The 20,066-nt window shown below is 46.9% G+C and overlaps 1 protein-coding gene across 2 annotated transcripts in view; it reads right to left on the bottom strand.

The window, feature by feature from the left end:
- Ap2a1 (adaptor related protein complex 2 subunit alpha 1) overlaps positions 1-11,656 on the bottom strand; it is a 31,452-nt gene extending 19,796 nt beyond the window's left edge. The window contains exon 1 of one of the 2 annotated variants that reach the window (XM_052163796.1): positions 11,437-11,656. In XM_052163796.1, the coding sequence (XP_052019756.1) occupies positions 11,437-11,503 (67 nt within the window). In that variant the 5' untranslated portion in view covers positions 11,504-11,656. The remainder of the gene's footprint in view (positions 1-11,436) is intronic. The other variant, XM_052163806.1, reaches the window with a different exon arrangement.
- Positions 11,657-20,066: the final 8,410 nt, after the last annotated feature.

Below are 20,066 nucleotides of genomic sequence, written 5' to 3'. Positions count from 1 at the left end.
GCCTCTGCAGGGAAAAGACACACATGTGATGTGCTCACTAAATACACACTAAATACAAATCTCAAAAGTTTTTTTTTTTTTTTAATTGAAAAGAGGGCCAGGGGGCTGGAGAGATGGCTCAGTGGTTAAGAGCACTGACTGTTCTTCCAAGAGGTCCTGAGTTCAATCAATTCCCAGCAACTACACGGTGGCTCACAACCATCTGTAATGGAATCTAATGCCTTCTTCTGATGTGTCTGAAGACTGCTACAGTGTAATCATATACAGAGAAAGAAGAAAAGAAAGGAAGGAAGGAAGGAAGGAAGGAAGGAAGGAAGGAAGGAAGGAAGGAAGGAAGGAAGGAAGGAAGGACCAACAGACGGACAGACAGACGGGCAGGCGGGCCAGGGATGAGGCTAACTTGGTAGAGTGCTTACGTGGAATGCACAAAGACCTGGTTTTGGTTCTCTAAGGCTGTGCTGTCTCAGATAGCACCTAACCCTGTCATTTTCCTAACCAGTGTCCTGAGTTCTGTGGACGTCCCACACATGCCCTGGGAGCTCCTGACCTGCTAAGGGTGGACAGGATCAGCCACACCTGAAAGGCTGCCTGGGCTCCGCTGGAGCTGTGGAGAAGCAGCCAGAAGAGGAGCCACGGGAAGAGGAGCTGCAGAGGTGACTAAGGTTCAGCCAGGAAGCCTAAGTCAGATCACCAGTCCGGGAGCAACAGAGCCAAGTGGGGAGTGCCTGTGAGGGTGCTAAGGGGTGAGTGTCCCTCTCAGGGCAGGGACTGCAGGTGATGAAGGTTGTTCCTAAGGACACAGGCAGGGCCGGCTCACTGGATGAAATGCTTGCTGCCCAAGCACGAGAACTCGAGTTCAGATCCTTGGAAGGCGATGCACACAGACCCTGGCCCGTGAGCCACAGCAATGGAGGAGGTGAGGCCGGCTCACTGCCTGAAGCTCACAACCAGGGAGCTTGGCGACTGTAGCAGTGAGCAAGACACCCTGTCACACACAAGGGGAGAGTGAGGACTCACACCGAAGAGTGTCTGCTGACCTCGACACACTCCAACACATATGTGTGCCTGCATATGTGTGGATTTAGATATATACATAAATATGCTCCATGTCTCTGTTTTCTTTTACGACAGTCTCTCCCTCTGTTACCAATCCAATTCCTATCCCCGTGAATGAAGACACATGCTCTTACATGTTGACCTACTTCTCCATGTAGGCACTCACTGATCTGTACATTAATAAGTGTATTTGTGTTTGTGTGTTCTGTAAGGAACTTAAACCCAGGGCTTGCCCTCCCCTCCCCCAGCCCCTCAAATGGATTCTAGGCAGGTGCTCTACCACTGAGCCATGCCCCGGCCCCTCACTGGGTGATGCTAGGCAGGTCCCCACTGCTGAGTTACATCCTCTGTCCTAGATACAGTTCTGCAGGGAAGGGAGAATGGGTTTGGTCTGTAGCTGGTTGAATTCACAGATCTGAGCCTCACCAGAACAGAGAGTTGAGTGTCTTTCTTCAGGCTGTAGTCCATGTCTATGAGACAGCAGCTTGGGCATAATTGAAGCACTCTGCTATTTAAAGGAACTCGGAGAGTCTAGAGATGGCTCAGTGGTGAAGAACATTTGCTGCTCTTCCTGAGGGTCCTGGTTCAGTTCCCAGAAGCCACATGGTAGCTCACAGCCAACTGTAACCCCAGTTCCAGGGGATGCAATGCCCTCTTCTGCCCTTTGCAGACACCAGACATGCACGCTGTGTACATACATACACGCAGGAAAACCTTTCATACACATACGGCCTGGTCTGCACACTGAGCTGCAGGATAGCCAGTGCTACTCAGACCAACCCTGCCTCAGACAAACAAAACAAAGATAAATATACCTTTATTTAAAATAGGAGAAAGAAAAGAAGGGCTACAGGAGTCACCAGTTAAAAGCACTGACTACGCCAGGCAGTGGTGGTGCACGCCTATAATCCTAGCACTCTGGGAAGCAGAGGCAGGCGGATTTCTGAATTCGAGGCTAGCCTAGTCTACAAAGTGAGTTCCAGGACAGCCAGGGCTATACAGAGAAACCCTGTCTCAAAAAACCAAATTCAAAAAAACAAACAAACAAAAGCACTGACTGCTCTTCTAGAAGACCTAGGTTCAATTCCCAGCACTTACATGACAGCTCACACTATCTGTAACCTTGGTCCTGATGCCCTCCTCTGAGGTCCAAAGGTATTCGGCTAAAAAATGCTTCACGGACACACATGTAGGCAAAACACCCATACCATACAGTTTTTAAAGATTTATTTTATGTGCACTAGTGTGCACATAAACTGGTCCTCTGGAAGAGCAGCCAGTGCTCTTAACTGCTGAGATCTCTCTCCAGCCCCATAGTTTAGAAACTGAAGTATGGAGTCTCCAAAATAGCCATGCCTGGCCTTGGAGGCGTATCATCCTTGCTACATGGGAAACTAAGTGAAGGCAGTCACGAGCTCAAATCCCAGAGGGCAGCGGTGCACGCATTTAATCCCAGCACAGATGCAAGTGATCTCTGAGTTTAAGGCCAGCTTGGTCTACATAGTGAGTTCTAGGACAGTCATAGTTATACAGAGAAACCCTGACTCGAAAACACAAATAAACAAACAAAAACTAGTTCAAGACCAACTTGGGCCAGAGTGAGTTCAAGGTTAGCCTGGACTACTCAGTGATGCTCTCAAAATCAAAAGAGCTAGAGCTACCTGAAGCTGAGTGTAACGCTCCAGCCCTAGCACTTTGGAGGCTGAGGCAGAAGGATAATATAAGCTCTAAACATCTGGACTACAGAGTGAGACTCTATTTCTAAAAATTTCCTCACTCTTTAGCAAGCCTGCCTAGCTCAAGCCCAGCACTGCATAAAGCAGGTGCAGCACCTGCAATCCCTGCAGACAGAGAGTGCGAAGACCACGAGTTGAAGGCCAACATGGCTAGTCTAGGCTACATGGGAGTGTCTTGAGGGGAGCTTGATTGTGCTTGGGAGCAGGGCTTAGTAGGGACCCCTTGACTAAGACCCTGGTTTCCATCCCCAGAACTGGGGTGGCGGGGTAGGGGTGGGGGACAAAAGCAAAAGGCAGACCTATATAATGCATTCAGCATTCAGTCTGGGGCAGTGCACTGGGGCTGCACAGGAGAAACTGCCCAAGGCTCAGACAGACTGAGCACTGGTCAGCCTGACCATGCAGCCCTCAGGATAGACAGGCGGTATATCTCACCATCACGGGAGGGATGCAAGTATGTCACGTCTTTTTTTTAAAAAAGATTTATTTATTATTATATGTAAGTACACACCAGAAGAGGGTGTCGGATCTCATTACAGATGATTGTGAGCCACCATGTGGTTGCTGGGATTTGAACTCAGGACCTTCAGAAGAGAGGTCTACGCTCTTAAGGCTGAGCCCATCTCACCAGCCCACCAATGAGACTTAAAGCAATTCTCTCCCTCCCTCCCTCCCTGATGGTCTATGGGAGGGAGTTAGCACTCAAAGATATGTAGTCTTGGTTGTTCTGGAACAACTCACTATTTAAGGGAGGCTAGCCTCAAACCTATAAAAGATTTGCCTGGCTCTCCCTCCCAAGTGCCACATCTGGCATGGAAGGATTTGAGTGGGTGTGGAAATGAGGCACTCATGGTCCCGCAGAGCTTTGGGTTGGTGGAGAGGTAGACAAGGACAACCGTGAGTGTTTTGTGGCAAACCTTGGGGAGACTGGAACTGCAACAGGGGAGGAAGGCCTCCTGGTTAGGGGCAGAGACGAGGCACTGGAAGTAGCTGACAAAAAGGCTTGGGGGGGGGGGCGCTGGGAAGATGGAGAACAGAAGGGATCCCCTCTCAAGCCACCCAAGGGCTGGGGTATGGAGAGGGTGGAGTGAGGGCCATCTCCCCAGGAGCGACTGCCTGGGTTATCTTCCTTCGTGACAGAAGTTTCCAGCTCAGGGTACACAGAGGTGACGACTTCTCTAAGTAGTTACAGAAGCACCAGCATCCGGGTGCGTCTGTAATTACCCTCAAAGGAATTTGGGCCAGCCTTGCCCTGCCCTGGAGGACCATGTGCTTCATGGAGAAAGTGTGGAGGCCGGAACCCTGAGACCTGCGGACTCTGACCACAGCCTATCAACCATTGTTCAGACCCTGGATTGCCATGAGTCTGATTGTCCTGATCCTTCCGTGGCCAAAATACAGCATGTGTCATGAGGTGTGAGGCACTGGAACCAGGACAGTTATGACAGTGTGTGTGTGTGTGTGGTATAGAGTCATATTTCTCCTCTCCCCTTCACATTTTGAAGGAATCCAGAGCTGAGCTCTGCTCTCCAGGCCTGCACCACAAGCGCCCTTACAGCTGTGGGTCCCACCAGCCCTCCTTGGTTTTGTTGGATTCCCAAAGCCCAGGCTTGCACTGAACTCACACCTAGCCAAGGGTAACCTCAGACTTCTGGTCCCCTGCCTCTGCTTCTCAAGCCTGCCAGGATAGCAGGCTTGGCCCATGGCACCAGGTTTTCAATATTCCTTCTCCATCCCCAACACTAATGGGGCTAGGGGGTGGGGGTGGGGTGGCGAGGACTGGCTTACCCGTTCATCCACTCACTTCCACCTTCGTCAAACACCTGCCAAGGCCCCCCCGCCCCCCAAGGGCCAGGACCTGCCGAGGGCAGAGCTGAAGATGACCCCGGGACCGAGGCACAAGTCACTGCCACAGCAGAGCTAACTTGGGGCAGGACGTGCTCCTCCTGTGCTGTGCTTCAGCAGAGGGAGTCAGCACTCCAACCCCAAGGCCTTCACCATGGACCTGCTCCAGAGGAACAGGGCTTCAGATAGGAGCCGGGCCTAGCCTGCAGCTCCCCTCCGATAAGGCCTCCCTGCTCAGGGAGGGAGCACCCCGCCTTCACAGGGCCATGCAAGCTCATTAGCTGTTATCCTCAGAATCCTACTCAGAGCCTGCCTGCTGTGCCCACGGGGCTCCCAGACAGAGGGCTTCCTCCCTCCCAAACCTGACTCTATTCTCTCCCTGCCCAGACTTCTACCAGCACCCCTGCGGGTGCTCTCAGACAAATACCTCCCTGACCTCAGGACCGTTGCAGCAGCCATAGCTGGACTAATCCATTCCTCTACATCCCACTGCAGTATGTGCTTTGAAAGCAGAGCCCAGGGGCTGGAGAGACAGCTCAGCGGGTAAGAGCACTGACTGCTCTTCCCAAGGTCCTGAGTTCAAATCCCAGCAACCACATGATGGCTCACAACCATCCATAATGAGATCTGACTCCCTCTTCTGGAGTGTCTGAAGACAGTTACAGTGTACTTACATATAATTAAAAAAAAAATAAATCTTAAAAAAAAAAAAAAAAAAGCAGAGCCCAGACAGAACCCCACAAACCTCTCCCCTACTGGCTTACAATGTTGCACATACTAAGATATAAATCACAAACCTATCATATCTCAGTACTTGGGAGGTAGAGGCAGGTAGGTCAGAGTTGAAGGTCATCTTTATGACCTAAAATCAAAAGCTAAGAAAAACTTCAGTTAAAGAGACAGGGCTGGAGAGACAGCTCAGCAGTTAAGAGCACTAACTGCCCTTCCGAAGGTCCTGAGTTCAAATCCCAGCACCCACATGGTGGCTCACAACCATCAGTAATAAGATTTGATGCTCTCTTCTGGTGTGTCTGACGACAGCTACAGTATGTACTTACATATAATAAATAAACAAATCTTTTAAAAAAAAAGAGAGATAAAATGTATACGAAGCAATGTCTACAGTGAATTTCTCCTACATTGGGCAACTGCACGCAGGTGGTGAGGTATGTGTATTTCAGATGATCCATGCACTTTTTAGTATCTGATCTGACCTGGGATGCTCATGGAGAATTTAGAACTGAGTGAAAGAATACGGTAAATTGAAATACTAATGTCAATGAATTTCAACTAGAAGTTTGAGGTTGGTACTAGAAAGAATACTAGCCAGGCAATAGTGGCGCACAACTTTAATCTCAGCACTCGGAAGGCAGAGGCAGGCAGATCTCTGTTAAGTTCAAGGTTAGCCTGGTCTACAAGGTCAAGTTCCAGGACAGCCAGGGCTACACCGAGAAACCCTGTCTCAAAACAACAGCAACCACAAAATATCTCAATTAAAAGCTGTACACTATGGCTGGGTTGTGGTGGCGCAGGCGCAGGCCTTTAATCTCAGCACTCGGGAAGCAAAGACAGGCAAATCTCTGGGTTCGAGACCAGCCTGGTCCACAGAGCAAGTTCCAGTACAGCCAGGGCTACACAGAGAAACACTGTCTTGAAAAACAAAAAACAAACAAGAGCTGCATGCTGTGAACTCTCTTAAGTTCTTTGTCACAGAACTGTGCGATCAGCATCTGATCCCAAACAGGCTCGTTCACAAGGCCTGACTCGAGCAACGAGCTGTGGACCCCCCATTCCCTCCCAGCCCCTCCCTTCTCTGGCTTCCTCTGTGGTCCAGCCTCTTCTAACATGCCTTCCACATAGAGTCCTAGACCTGGCTGTTCTCACTTGAGAAAGTACTATCCATTTCTACCTTTTTAAATTAGTTACATGCACTCTGCATGTGTGAGCACGCGTGTGACAGTCAGTCCTCTCCTACCACGTGGGTCCCCAGGATAAAACTCCGGCCCCAGGCTTGGCAGCAAGCGCCTTTATCCACTGAGCCACCCTGCCAGCCCTGTCAGGGTTTTGTTTGTTGGATTGTTTTGAGGCAAGTTTTCACTGTGTTGCTTACGCTGATGACTTCAAACTTAATTGTCCTGCCTGGCAGATCTTAGTCAGTTTGAGGCCACCCTGGTCTACAAAGTTAGTTCCAGGACAGCCAGGACTACACAGAGAAACTTGTGTGTGTGTCTGTGTGTGTGAGTATGTGTGTGTGTATGGGGGGGGGGGGGCGGGAAGGAAAGAGAGAGAGAGAGAGAGACGAGAGAGAGAGACAGAGAGGGAGAGGGAGAGAGAGAGGGTAGTCCTGCTTCTGTGATGACAAGAGTGATCCGCCATCACATCTGGCTCTTTGGAGATGGAACCCAGGCGTCTAGAAAAGTACTGTACCTTTCAACTACAGATTAGCTTTTTTATTTCATAAATTTAGATACAGGGTCTCTAAGTAGCCTTGGCTGTCCTGGAACTCATTATGTAGACCTGGCTGGTCTCAAACTCAAAGACATCTCCCTGCCTCTGCCATCCAAGTGCTGGGACTAAAGGCATGTGCTAATACTCCTGGTATATGTGTGTGGGCATGTATGTCTGTGTGTGCAGTACCTACAGGGGCCAGATGGTGTCCCCTGGAACTGAAGTTACAGATGGCTGTGAGCTGCCATTTGGTACTGGGAATCGTAGGCAGTGGACTTACCTGCTAAGCCATCCCTCGAGACCCTACAGGGTTTCTATGTGTAGTCCCCTTGGTCCTGGAACTGGCTCTGTAGACAAGGCTGGCCTTACACTCCGAGATCTGCCTGTGTCTGCCTCAGTGCTAACTAACGGTGCGCCCCACTACCTGACTTTTGAGGAGTGCCCTACTTCTCATTTTAAGTTGCTCGCCCTGCTTTTGAACTTACTCTATAACTCAAAGTGGCTTTAAAAATTGTTATTAATATATTACACAGAGCAAGCAGAGGTCCTGAGTTCAATTCCCAGCAACCACATGATGGCTCACAACCATCTGTACAGCTACTATGTACTCATATACATAAAATAAATAATTCTTTTTTTTCCTTTTTTGTTTTTTTTTTTTTAAATATTTATTTATTTATTATATGTAAGCACACTGTAGCTGTCTTCAGATACCAGAAGAGGGTGTAAGATCTCTTTACGGATGGTTGTGAGCCACCATGTGGGTGCTGGGATTCGAACTCATGACCTTCAGAAGAGCAGTGAGTGCTCTTACCCGATGAGCCATCTCTCCAGCCCCCCCTTTTTTGTTTTTTTTTGGTTTTTCGAGACAGGGTTTCTTCAGGCTGTCCTGTAACTCATTCTGTAGACCAGGCTGGCCTTGAACTCAGAAATCCACCTTCCTCTGCCTCCCAAGTGCTGGGATCAATGACATGCACCACCACCGCCCAGCAAATAATTCTTTAAAAAATATATTTATTACATATGTGTGCATGTGTGTGGGTGCACATACCACGGTATGCTAGTAGCAGACAGAGGACAACTGTAGGAGTCAGTTCTCATCTTCCACCATTTGATTCCAGGAACTGAACCCATGTCAGACTGGGCAGCAAGTGTCTCTGCCTCCTGAGATATCCAGTCAGGCCCAGGCTGACTGTGAACTTGAAGTCCTCCTGTCTCAGCCTCTGGAATTGCTGGCACGACAGGCCTGAGCTCTAGTCGTGGTTCTGTTTGCATTTCTTGTTTGACTTGGATGGAGCCACAAAGACAACTGTCCTCAGAGATGCATCTGTGAGGACAGCCATGATCTGCTCAAAACACCATTTCTCCATAGGGTCACAGCTGCACAGAGCATACACTCCTCTGTCTTATCTGTCACTGTGCTGTCACAGGGTTTGAAACACACCAGCCACTCAACACCTGGCTGCCAAGGCAGGGACAGGGCAATGCTAGGTGCTGCTGCAGAGGCCAGCCACTAAACCACCCCCAGGTCTGCACAGTAACTTGTGTCGTTACTGTCCCCTGGCTGTTCTCTAGGGTCCTACAGTGTGGTACCCACCTATCTTATCCTTCCTCAACCCCAACATCCTTTCAATCCTTCAAACCTGACCTAAAACCTGACCAATCCTTTTATTTTGTTTGGATTATTTATGTGTATGTCTGAATATGTGAATGCGCATGCTCTTGGAGACCATAAGAGTGTATGAAATCACACAGAGCTAGAGCCAACTACTATGGATCCTAGGAACCAAACATTGGTCCTCTATAAGTATTTTCAACTGCTGGGCCACCTCTCCAGCCCCGTTGGGGTCGGTTTCTGTTTTGTTTTGTTTTCTGAGCCAAGTCTTGCTATGGAGCCCAGCCTGTCCTTACACTCACCATCCTGGCGCTGCAGCCTTCCAAATGCTCGGCTGACAGTGTGCACCTCCAGCCCCTTGCTGCTGCTCACATCTAAGCAGCTCCCTCCTCACACATGCCCCGGAAGGCAGTGTCCCAGCGGCCATGCTAACTTCTCCAGTCTGTTCTCACAGTAGACAGAGCAATCCTTCAGCAGAGTAGACGTTCTCCTTGACACACCACGGTCTTGCCTAAGCCAACCTGGAACTCACCAGCCTCCATCAGCCCCATCGTGCCTGGTTCTAGAGGAATCCCATGAGCCACTTCCTGCCTCTGCTCAAAAGTTATCTTAGTTTAGCCACAGCAAAGCTGCAGTGCCCAGAGCCCTTCAGCCTCCGTGTCTCCTCGGTCCTCACTCAGGTCCAGTGCTCACATGTACTTGGCCTAAGCACGCTGCAGCTGCAGCACCTCTGAACACTTTACCTCCCTGCTCCTCTCAAACCCGCAACTTCTGACCTTTCCAGTCCTGACACACTCCACAGGACTAGCCACTGGCAGACGAGCCGGTGCTCCCTTCTATTTTTAAGGAACAGATGACCAAACATGGAGTTTTCTTTTGTTTTGACTTTGTGGTGCTAAGGATGGAACCCAGGACCTTGTTCACCCTAGGCAGATGCTCTACCATCAAGCTATGCCCCCAGCCCTTCCCTGGGAGATACTGGGCTCCAAGGCTAGGAATTCTATAGAGCTGTAACTCCAGAACTTCAAAAAGGGACTGATATACAGGAGGATATACAGCAGTTAGCAGAGGGGTTAAGTGGGGTGCAGAGGGTCACCCCACAATAGCTGACAGAGATAAAGCACACCCATTTTTAACAGGTACCAATGCCAAAGTCTACAACCCTTCCTAGCTCCACCTCTTCTCACTGGGTCTGAAGCATCTCTCCTGTAAGGAAGCTCACAGCTTCCCTCTGTCCTTTTGCTGACACCTACTGAGCTCAACATCCGCCCTGAGCAGCGTGGAGGAATCATTCTTTAGATCTCAGCCAATGCCAACAGCGGCTACTAGGACCTGGCCTAGGACCTCACCCCACAGCGGTCCAGCCACCCCTCATTAAGAAGCCATCAGCAGCCTCTCCTGACATGAATAAACTGAGAGGTGAGGTCCCTCGTTCAAGGTCACACAGGGAGAGAGTTCTATGATACAAAGCCAGCTCTGGCTGACCACATCCACTCGTGAAGAAACCTCTGAAGGCTCCTGACAGCCCCAGACAGCATCTGTTCCCTGGAGTTGTGAGCTGACCAGCAGCCAGGCCAGGCCACCATTAGAACCCTTCCAAGAAGGGATCACAGTCCTCATATTGCTGTGATAAGCCAGGGAAGGCTTGGATCCAGGCCTGCCTTGTTCCCTTCCTCAGGGTACAAACTTCCCCTACCCCTAGCTTGCTAGATTTCTTCCCACAGAGCATTAATATGCCTTGCTTCCTCCTAGGGGTCCGCTTCCATCATAAACACTCACTTTGTAATATCTTCCCAGGTTCTGATGGTATCTTGGGTTCCCCCAAGACTTTATATCTATATCCTCTCTTTTCTTGTATATAGCCTCTTCAATGCCTCCATGTTTGGGAGGGAGGGAGGCATTGGCTTTTCCAGACAGGGCCTCTCTGTGTAATCCCGGCTGTCATGGAACTAGATTTGTAGACCAGGCTGGCCTTAAACTCAGAGATCAGCCTACCTGTGTCTCTGAGGTGCTGGGATTAAAGGCCTGCACAAGCACACCTGATACCTTCCAAGTCTTTTAATGTCTTTTAAGCAATCTTCCATGTAGAGTCTTTTCGTACATCACTCTCTGGTCCTCTGTCCCCCACCTCTTCATCTCTGATCCTTCTGCTGCTCCCCCACCTTATCATCTATAGTGTCTCTGCTACATCCTCACCTTATCACCTCTGGGCCCTATAGTGTTGTCCCCACCTTATTATCTCTGCTTCCTCTGCAGTTTCCCCGCTCCCATCACTGATCCCTCTGCTGTCCCCCACCTTATCTTCTCTATCCTTCTGCTGTCACCCCATTTCTATTTCTGACTCCTCTCGTATCTCCCCACTTCATCATCGCTGGTTACCCTGAGGCCCCCCACTTCCATCTCTAGTCACTCGGCTGTCCCCCCCCCCACTTTATTATCTCCGGTCTTTCAACTGTTCCCCAATTTTATTATTTCTGGCTCCTGGGCTGTTCCCCAACTTCTGGTCCCTGGCCCTAGGTGGTTACCCGCCTCCCACCTCTTCTGCGTCCCTGATTTCCTCCATCTAGGCTCGGGATGGCACTGAATGACCTACCTAACCCGTTGCTCTATTCCCTCCACCTCCTCCCGCCACGTCCACCCGCACCATCCTGGTCCTTCCCGGGAGGACACCCCCGCGCTTCCCTGCTCCCTCCGCCCGGTCGCCGCGTGACCCCCGGGCCCCGGTCATGAGCTCACAGTTCCGGATGTCGGAGATGAACACGGCAAGCCCACGCATGCCATCGCCTTTGGATACGGCCGGCATGATGGCGGAGGGCTCGGCTCCAGGCCTGGCCGAACGGGCGCGGGGTTAGCTGGCGGCACCGGGCGGAAAGGACCCCAGACGGCGCCGAGGAGCCGGCCGGGGGAGGGCGGGCTAGCGGCGGGCTGGCTGCAGGCCGACGCCCCGCCTCAGACCCGCCCCTACGGATTGTCATCCGGGAACGTACGCCACTTGTTAGCTGAAAGTCCTGCCGCTCACAATAGAACGCCCGCCCTTCTCTCGCTATGATTGGCTAAATTGTTAAGATACCCAGCGATGATTGGTGCAATACCCGGCTATTTCCGTTCGGAGCAAGGAGGCAGGGGGCGTTGCCCTAGAGACAGGCGGAGTTCGATGACACTCTCTGGGACCGCCCCCTGAACGGCCGAGACCAACTCTAATTGGATGGACCACCCGCTCCGCGCCAGTAGGGCGGGATGTAAGAGGCTGAAGGAGGAGGAACTTCGAGAAAAGAAGACCAATGGGTGAGGAGATTGCACCGCAAGGCTCTGCCGATTCGCTGCAAGCGTCATACTTCCGCCCTCGAAGGGGCGGTTGTGGGAGGCGGGCAAAAGGGCGACGACCCGTAGAGAAGGAAGGAGAAAGAAGGTCTGTCAGTCAGCTGAGCTACGATAGGTGGAGTGTTGCCTGCAATTCCCTGCAGCAGAGAGGGGCTGGGCGAGGCGATAGATTGTGAGGTGTCCACTACGCAGGCGCCTCCCTCTTCCCAGTCTGTCTCCACTCCTGCGACCCGGCCTCAGGAGCGTTCTTCTTTCTTCTTCCTTCCCTAAAAACAACACCTGGAATTATGTGACTTGTCTGGAAACCTATTATCCATGAGAGGAGGGACTGCCAGTCAAGGCTTGTTACCACGAACAAGAGATCGAGTGGCTTCCCACAGCTGACTACACAGCTCAAAAAAGGAAAACTGTGGGATTACTATTTTGGTTTTTAAACATTTTTTAATATAGGTTGATCTTTTTTCCTCCCTAAATCCCAGAACCGAAGACAATCTGCATATAATGGTCATAAGATCAAAATTGTTTCCACATCAGTTCTGGAGAACCACCCAGGGAAAGGACACAGCCGAGGACTGGGTCCGTTTGTTTTGCTGTGGTTCTTTGGTTCACTGGTTGCAGGGAAGTCAAAGCCCCCAGATCGCCAAAGCAAAGGAGTATTGGGAAATTTGGAGCAAAGGGACTTGGAAGAGTCCATGTCTATTATCCCCATGAACAAAACAGCACCCCCAGAAAGGCTTTTCTAATTTCTAACATCCCCAGAATGGGTCTAGAAGGTGTGTCCTAGCACCCAGGAAGGAGCGACACTGAGTCCTTATGAATAGAAGGCAGTTTTCTGTGAGTTTGAGGCCAGCCTGATCTATGTAGAGAGTTCCAAGATAGCCACGACTACATAGAGAGTCCCTGTCTCAAAAACAGAAAAGGTTAAGGATGTAATCTTTAATCCCCCAGTGAGGGAATGGGTATATGTGTGGCTCAAAGATAGAGCCTCTGCCTAGAATTCCCCAGGAAGGGGCTGGGGCCTGTTTCAGTGGAAGAGTACTTGCCTAACACATCCAAATGCTGCATTGAATCCTGAGCACTGAACAACAACAACAACAACAACAACAAAAACAAAAACAACAACAACAACAAAAAAAACCCACAAAATCAGGCGTCTATTTCCAGGAGAGATTCTAAGTATTGGAGACATCCATAAAATACTTAAGGATACAGATTACCAGTGATGTTTGAACTAATCGTCCATGGAGGCATGTAAAGAAGAGACATAAAATGTAGCAAGAATATATCCAAGGTCTGTCTCTAATTAGCCTAGTAGAACATTTCTTCCTATTCTCTGCTCATGCAGCCTGGTATGGACAAGAGGAGTTGCTGAGTTGTGGGTGAAAAGAAAGGTCTTTTATTCCAGGTCCCTCACAAGTAGGAACCTCAATGTTCCCCTACATGTCCAGACTGTGTAGCTGTTGCTCTTAGATTGCTTGTTTTGAGACAGAGACACACTATGTACACCAGACTGGCCTGGAATCACAGAGACGCTCACACCTCTGCCTCGATACTACTAGAATTAATGGTGCATGCCTCTATGCCCAGTTCACAGGTTTTTGGATTTGTGTTTTAAGATTTTTTTTTATTATGTATATAGCATTCTGCCTACATGTATGCCTGCAGGTCAGAAGAGGGCACCAGATCTCATGATAGATGTGGTTACTGGGACTTGAACTCAGGACCACTGGGAGAGCAGACAGTATCTCAGCCTCTGAGCCATCTCTCTAGCCCTCACGGGCTTATTTTTAAGTCCAGACCTAAAGCAAAAGCATTTTGAAAGGGAGCAAGTATCAGGGGAAGGAACTCAGACTACCTCCTGCCAAACCCAGCGGTGTCATCTGTGGGAAGCACAGCTGAGAGCAAGCATTGGAGAAACCAGAGTTGTTCGCTTCAACAAAAGGAAAGGAGTGTTTTCTGGCTACTTAGACTTAGTCAAAAAATCCGCTCCCTCCAATATCTTGAGCTTTATCTATCAGTGGCTAGAACACATCCCTATGAAAGAGATCCCATGGGCTGGAGAGATGGCACAGGGGTTAAGATCACTGGCTGCTCTTCCAAAGGTCCTGAGTTCAGTTCCCAGCAACCACATGGTGGCTCACAACCATCTGCAAAGTGATCTGATGCCCTCGTCTGGTGTGTCTGAAGACAGCTACAGTGCACTCACACATAAAATAAATAAATCTTTAAAAGAAAGAAACAAAGAAAGAAAGAAAGAAAGAAAGAAAGAAAGAAAGAAAGAAAGAAAGAAAGAAAGAAAGAAAAAGGAAAAGAAAGAGATCCCATGTACTTTGCATCTTCCACAGTTAGAATCAATCTGTATGCTTATCACAAATGCTTCCTCTAGGATGTAGCTCTCTTTGGCTACTTTGTAAGTTCTTCTTTCTTCCACCCTTCTCCACCACTTAAGATAAGAGAAAAAAGGGATAAAGAGAAAAGGAAAAGATTCCTGATCCGGGCAGTGGTGGCGCATGCCTGTAATCCCAGCACTTGGGAGGCAGAGGCAGGCAGATTTCTGAGTTCGAAGCCAGCCTGGTCTACAGAGTGAGTTCCAGGGCAGACAGGGCTACACAGAGAAACCCTGTCTCAAAAAAACCAACCAACCAAACAAACAAACAAAAAAATTCCTGAATAAAGTTAGGGGTAGGAAAGGGGGTGTAAGTTTCTTGGGGCAAGTTTGATCTTCACCATCAGGATATTTAACTTCATCTTCTTGTTTCTTCTTTGTACATGACTACTTAACAAACCATGATGAACAACAACAACCAACAACAACCCAACCACTTCTCAGGGCCCTAGCATTTATATACCCTCTAAAAATCCCTAGAATTCCATACATCATGCATTCACAGAAACAGCACCAGGCAAGTCATAGTTGCTGTGGACAATCTGAAGCAGTCCCATATCCCACACCTGGCATTAAAACAAAAAAAAATTCTTATATTTCTGTGGGGTGTTTTTGGTTTTGTTTTGTTTTTTTTTAAGATTTATTTATTATATGTAAGTACACTATAGCTGTCTTCAGACACTCCAGAAGAGGGTGTCAGAGTCAGCTCTTGCTACAGATGGTTGTGCGCCACCATATGGTTGCTGGGATTTGAACTCAGGACCTTTGGAAGAGCAATTGGTGCTCTTGTTTTGTTTTGTTTTTTGGATTTGGTTTTTTCGAGACAGGGTTTCTCTGTATAGCCCTGGCTGTCCTGGAACTTACTCTGTAGACCAGGCTGGCCTCGAACTCAGAAATCCGCCTGCTTCTGCCTCCCAGAGTGCTGGGATTACAGGCGTGCGCCACCACCGCCTGGCTGCGATTGGTGCTCTTAACCACTGAGCCATCTCTCCAGCCCCCTGCTTTATGTTATAATATGCAAAGAGTCGCTTCACCTTACTGGAAACAGATGTGTGGCATTGCCAGTTGTAATTTGCACAAGTATTCCTGTAGTAGCCATTGCTTCCAGTAAATGTATGATTACAGAACCAGCCTTTGCAGAACTCAAAGCAGTTGCCCATTGAAACCACGTATCAATGGTATGGTGTACAAACTTTGGTTTTCCAAATTCTGCAAAATGAAACACAGCCATCTGCCAGATTTAATTTCTTTTGGTGTCCCTAGAGTTACTTCTGTCAGGTAATAGAGTTTGGTTATACAAAGAACAAGTAGGACATTTTCTTATCATTTCCTTGGCTTGTTGCTAAGTGATGCACAATTTTTTCATTCAACTTTTTTGATGTTAACATGGTGGTTTTCATGAAAATTTGAGGCTTCTAATACATCTCCAATTAATAACTGATCAATCTCTTCTCTTCCTTGTGCTAATAGAACTGGCAAACCTGTATGAGACTGAATATGGGCGATATGTAATGGATAGCTTTGATATCTGATTGCTTGTTGTAGCTGTATAGAGAACAAGGTTAATTTTTAATTACCAAGAATAAATTTAGCATATGCAAAACAACTCTTTCTGCATAGTAAGAGTTAGTAATACATAAGAGAGTCAGGAAAATCTAATATTACCATATAATTTTATTCAGCTCTGATTTCTGAACTGAGTTTATGGACATTGAATTACTTTGCTTCTTTTTCTCTGGTCTGGCTTATAGCCTGCCATTCCCAACCTCTTTGCATCAGTACAGAATGTAGTTGCTTCAGGAATTGGTGTTTTTTAACAATACATGGAGAATCCAATTAGCTCTTTTTATAAACTGAAGAGACTTTCTTTTATTATATTTGCTGTTAATTTCTCCCAATAGTTGCTACAAACTCTTTGCCAATTTTTATTGGTTATCCATAATCATATAATCTCAGCAGGTACAATTTCTGCTAGGTCTGTTCCCAACAATTGACATAGCCTTATTCTATCTACCTTTTGTAATTAAATCAGAAAATGTTTCTGTGTAGGTCTTTAATTTTTTACTTTGTGTGCTAAGGAAATCCATTCACTAATACTATCTTCCCTTTGCATAATGAGCCCCATAAGAGAACAGGAGAATGAGTTGAAGGTAAAATAACCACATATACATCTTTGCCATCTCTGTTCTACTAGAGTTAACTCTCTCTGCTTCAGCTGGTAACATCTTGCACTGTTTAAGTCTGAATCTCCTTGTAACATCATTTGAAACAAATTACTTAACTCTTGAGTAGTTAATCCAATGTTAGGCTGCAGCCAATTAATAGCTCCCATTAATTTTTGAAAACCATTAAGAGTTTGCAATCAGGCCATGCAGTGGTGGTACCCACCTTTAATCCCAGCACTCAGAAAGCATAGGCATGAGGATCTCTGTGAGTTCAAGGCCAGCATAGTCTACAGGGAGTTCCAGAAAAGAGATGGTTGCGCAGAGAAACTCTGCTTTTCAGGAACATCTGTAACCTCCAGCATGGCAAAATTCTTTGTTTCCTTAAATACTTTCTTTAAAGTATCTGCAACATAACCAGCCAACAAACTATTATCCATGTAATAATAAATAATGGATTGAGGAAATTGCCTATAATTTTCTTAACAGTTGTTACATAAAATATTGATATAAAGCTTGACTATGTAACATTCCTTGTGGAAGAACGTTCCACTGATATCTTTTTATAGGTTGAGCATTATTATGGGTAGGTACTGAGAAACCAAACCTTTCCCTATCCTGAACTTGCAAGAAGAGATTTTTTAAAAAGCATTTTTAAAAGTCAATTACTATCATAGGCTGTGACTTAGGCAATAAAAAAAGGTAAAGGAATACAGGCTTTAACAGACCCATTGATTGGCTTACTCTATTCACTGTTATTCAACCCGTTAACATTATCCATTTTCACAATTTCTCTTTTGTAACAAATACAGGGGAATTCCATGGGCTGGTAGACTCTTCTATATGTTGAGCCTCCAGCTGCTCTTATACCACCTGTTCAAGTGCTTGCAATTTTTCCTTAGTTAAGGGCCACTGATCTAGCCACACAGACTTGTCAGTCAACTGTCTTAAGGGTAAGGCCCTTGGTGCTTTAGCACCCACCCCATTATAAATTGGAAACTCGATCTTTATCATGCCCTGTGTTGGAAAATTGGCAGAGGCACTGCCTTTTGTTGTTGTGGTTGTTTTGTTTTGTTTTGTTTTGTTTTGTTTTGTTTTCGAGACAGGGTTTCTCTGTGTGGTCCTGGCTGTCCTGGGACTCACCCTGTAGACCAGGGTGGCTTCGAACTCAGAAATCTGCCTGCCTCTGCCTCCCAAGTGCTGGGATTACAGGCGTGTGCCACCATGCCTGGCCTATGGGTTGGGGTTTTGATGACATATATCAATACCTTCCCCAAGAGCACCTACCATTTCAGCCCTTATTTCATCATGGGCTGTGTTTGGGATTGCAGGATTATTGAGAGTGTCCCACTGTTGTAAAAGATCTCTTTGCCATATATTTGTGGATATGTCAGCCACATAATGTCCTTTTTAAAAAAGATTTATTTAAGCCGGGCGTGGTGGCGCACACCTGTAATCCCAGCACTTGGGAGGCAGAGGCAGGCAGATTTCTGAGTTCGAGGCCAGTCTGGTCTACAGAGTGAGTTCCAGGACAGCCAGGACTACACAAAGAAACCATGTCTTGAAAAACCAAAAGACAAAACAAAACAAAGATTTATTCAGGGCTGGAGAGATGTCTCAGCAGTTAAGAGCACTGACTGCTTTTCCAAAGTTCAAATCCCAGCAACCACATGGTGGTTCACAACCATCTATAATAAGGTCGATGCCCTCTTCCATGTTTCTGAATACAGCTACAGTGTATTTACATATAATAAATAAATTTTTAAAGCTTTATTTATTTATTTTATGTGTGTGAGTACACAGTTGCTGTGTTCAGACACACCAGAAGAGGGTATCAGATCCCATAACAGATGGTTGTAAACCACCATGTGGTTGCTGAGAATTGAACTCAGGACCTCTAGGAAGAGCAGTCAGTGCTGTTAATGGCTGAGCCATCTCTCCAGCCCCACATAATGTCTTAACTTTTCTATTTGCCCTTCCAGTTCCACACATTTAACCCATCACACACTTTGCTTTACCTGAGATAGCTCTTCAATTTTGAGAAGATAGATATAAAGCTTTTGAAGTTGCAATTCTGAATTACAAAATTTATGTGATATGATCAGCTCCTGTGTCCACCAAGTCTTCTATTTCAATATCACTTACTTGCAATTTCAACTTTAGCCTTTGATTAAGTATTGTTTGCCAGAACACACATTTTCTAGGCCCTCCAAACACTCCTGTTCTTTCCACAGGAACAGCTTTGCCTTTGATGTAGGGCAACAGAAGCAGCTGGATAACAATATCACCTGTGTTAAACTGCACCTCTCTTTTTACATAGGCTGTAATATGAATTTCCGCTTTGAAATCTTCATCTATAATTCCTGGATGTACAATGCATCCTTTAAAAAAAAAAACTATTTATTTATGTATAAGTACACTGTTGCTGTCTTCAGACATACCAGTAGAGGGCAACAGATCACTGTTTACAGATGGTTGTTAGCCACTGTGTGGTTGCTGGGAATTGAACTCAGGACCTCTGGTAGAACAGTCAGTCTTCCTAACCACTGAGCCATCTCTCCAGCTCCACCATGCATCCTTGGGAAGTCAATACTCTCCTTCCAAAGATCATCCCTACTACCCTACAGGCAAAGGACCATAAACTCCGGTAGATATTTTATAACATTGATTTGGGGGATAGGCTTGTGAAAGATGGGCAAGCCTAGAGCAGTACTGCCTTCAGAAGCTTACATTTGATCTGCAATACTTAGCTGAGGGTTTTTTCTTTTTCTTTTTGTTTTTGTTTTTTTCTGCCTGCTTGTTATTTCCTGGTTGACAAGAGGCAAATGGCTCACACTTTTTGCTGCAGGGATGCAAGCCAGGTCCGGAAGGCTGTTTCTTCCTGTATGAAATTGCCTTGTCTAACTCTGTTGGACATATTTTCATCAGTCCAATGGGAGCATTTGCCGCATCACCTGTACACCTCTGAAAGCTGAGGTCTTCTTTCTGGTTTATATTTAGAAAAAAACCAATCCTCTTAGAGATGCTCTTTCACAATTTTGTTGCATATGACCAAATTTCCCACAACGAAAGCACCGAGCATTCTGATATCTGAGACCTTTAGTGGCTTGGTCACACAGTCTTCTTGCAAATGACTGTATTTCCTGCAATTGAAACACCAGGCATTTTGTGATCTGAGACCTCTAACTATAGCTCAAACTATGATATCCGAGTTATAGTTATAGATAAGATATCCCTTATCTATTCATAGGTTGTGCTGCCCATGCATTTAATGGTCTAATAACATTTTTTACATTCAGTATTTGCATTTTCATATGCCAAAGTCTCTGTCAAAACCTGTCTTGTGTCAGGGTCTGATACATCTTTGTTCACAGCTGAGACTAATCTTTGCAAATAAATAAATAAATAAATAAATAAATAAATAAATAAATAAATAAGTGATGGCTTCTCCAGAACCTTGAATAATCTTTGTAAACAAGGTAGACTTTTTCCTGAGT

Source organism: Apodemus sylvaticus, chromosome 1 (assembly GCF_947179515.1).
Source record: "Apodemus sylvaticus chromosome 1, mApoSyl1.1, whole genome shotgun sequence".
In the NCBI taxonomy this organism is placed as follows: Eukaryota; Metazoa; Chordata; class Mammalia; order Rodentia; family Muridae; genus Apodemus; species Apodemus sylvaticus.
The sequence above is the reverse complement of the archived record's forward strand: the minus strand, read 5'-3'. Positions and strand labels throughout refer to the sequence as shown.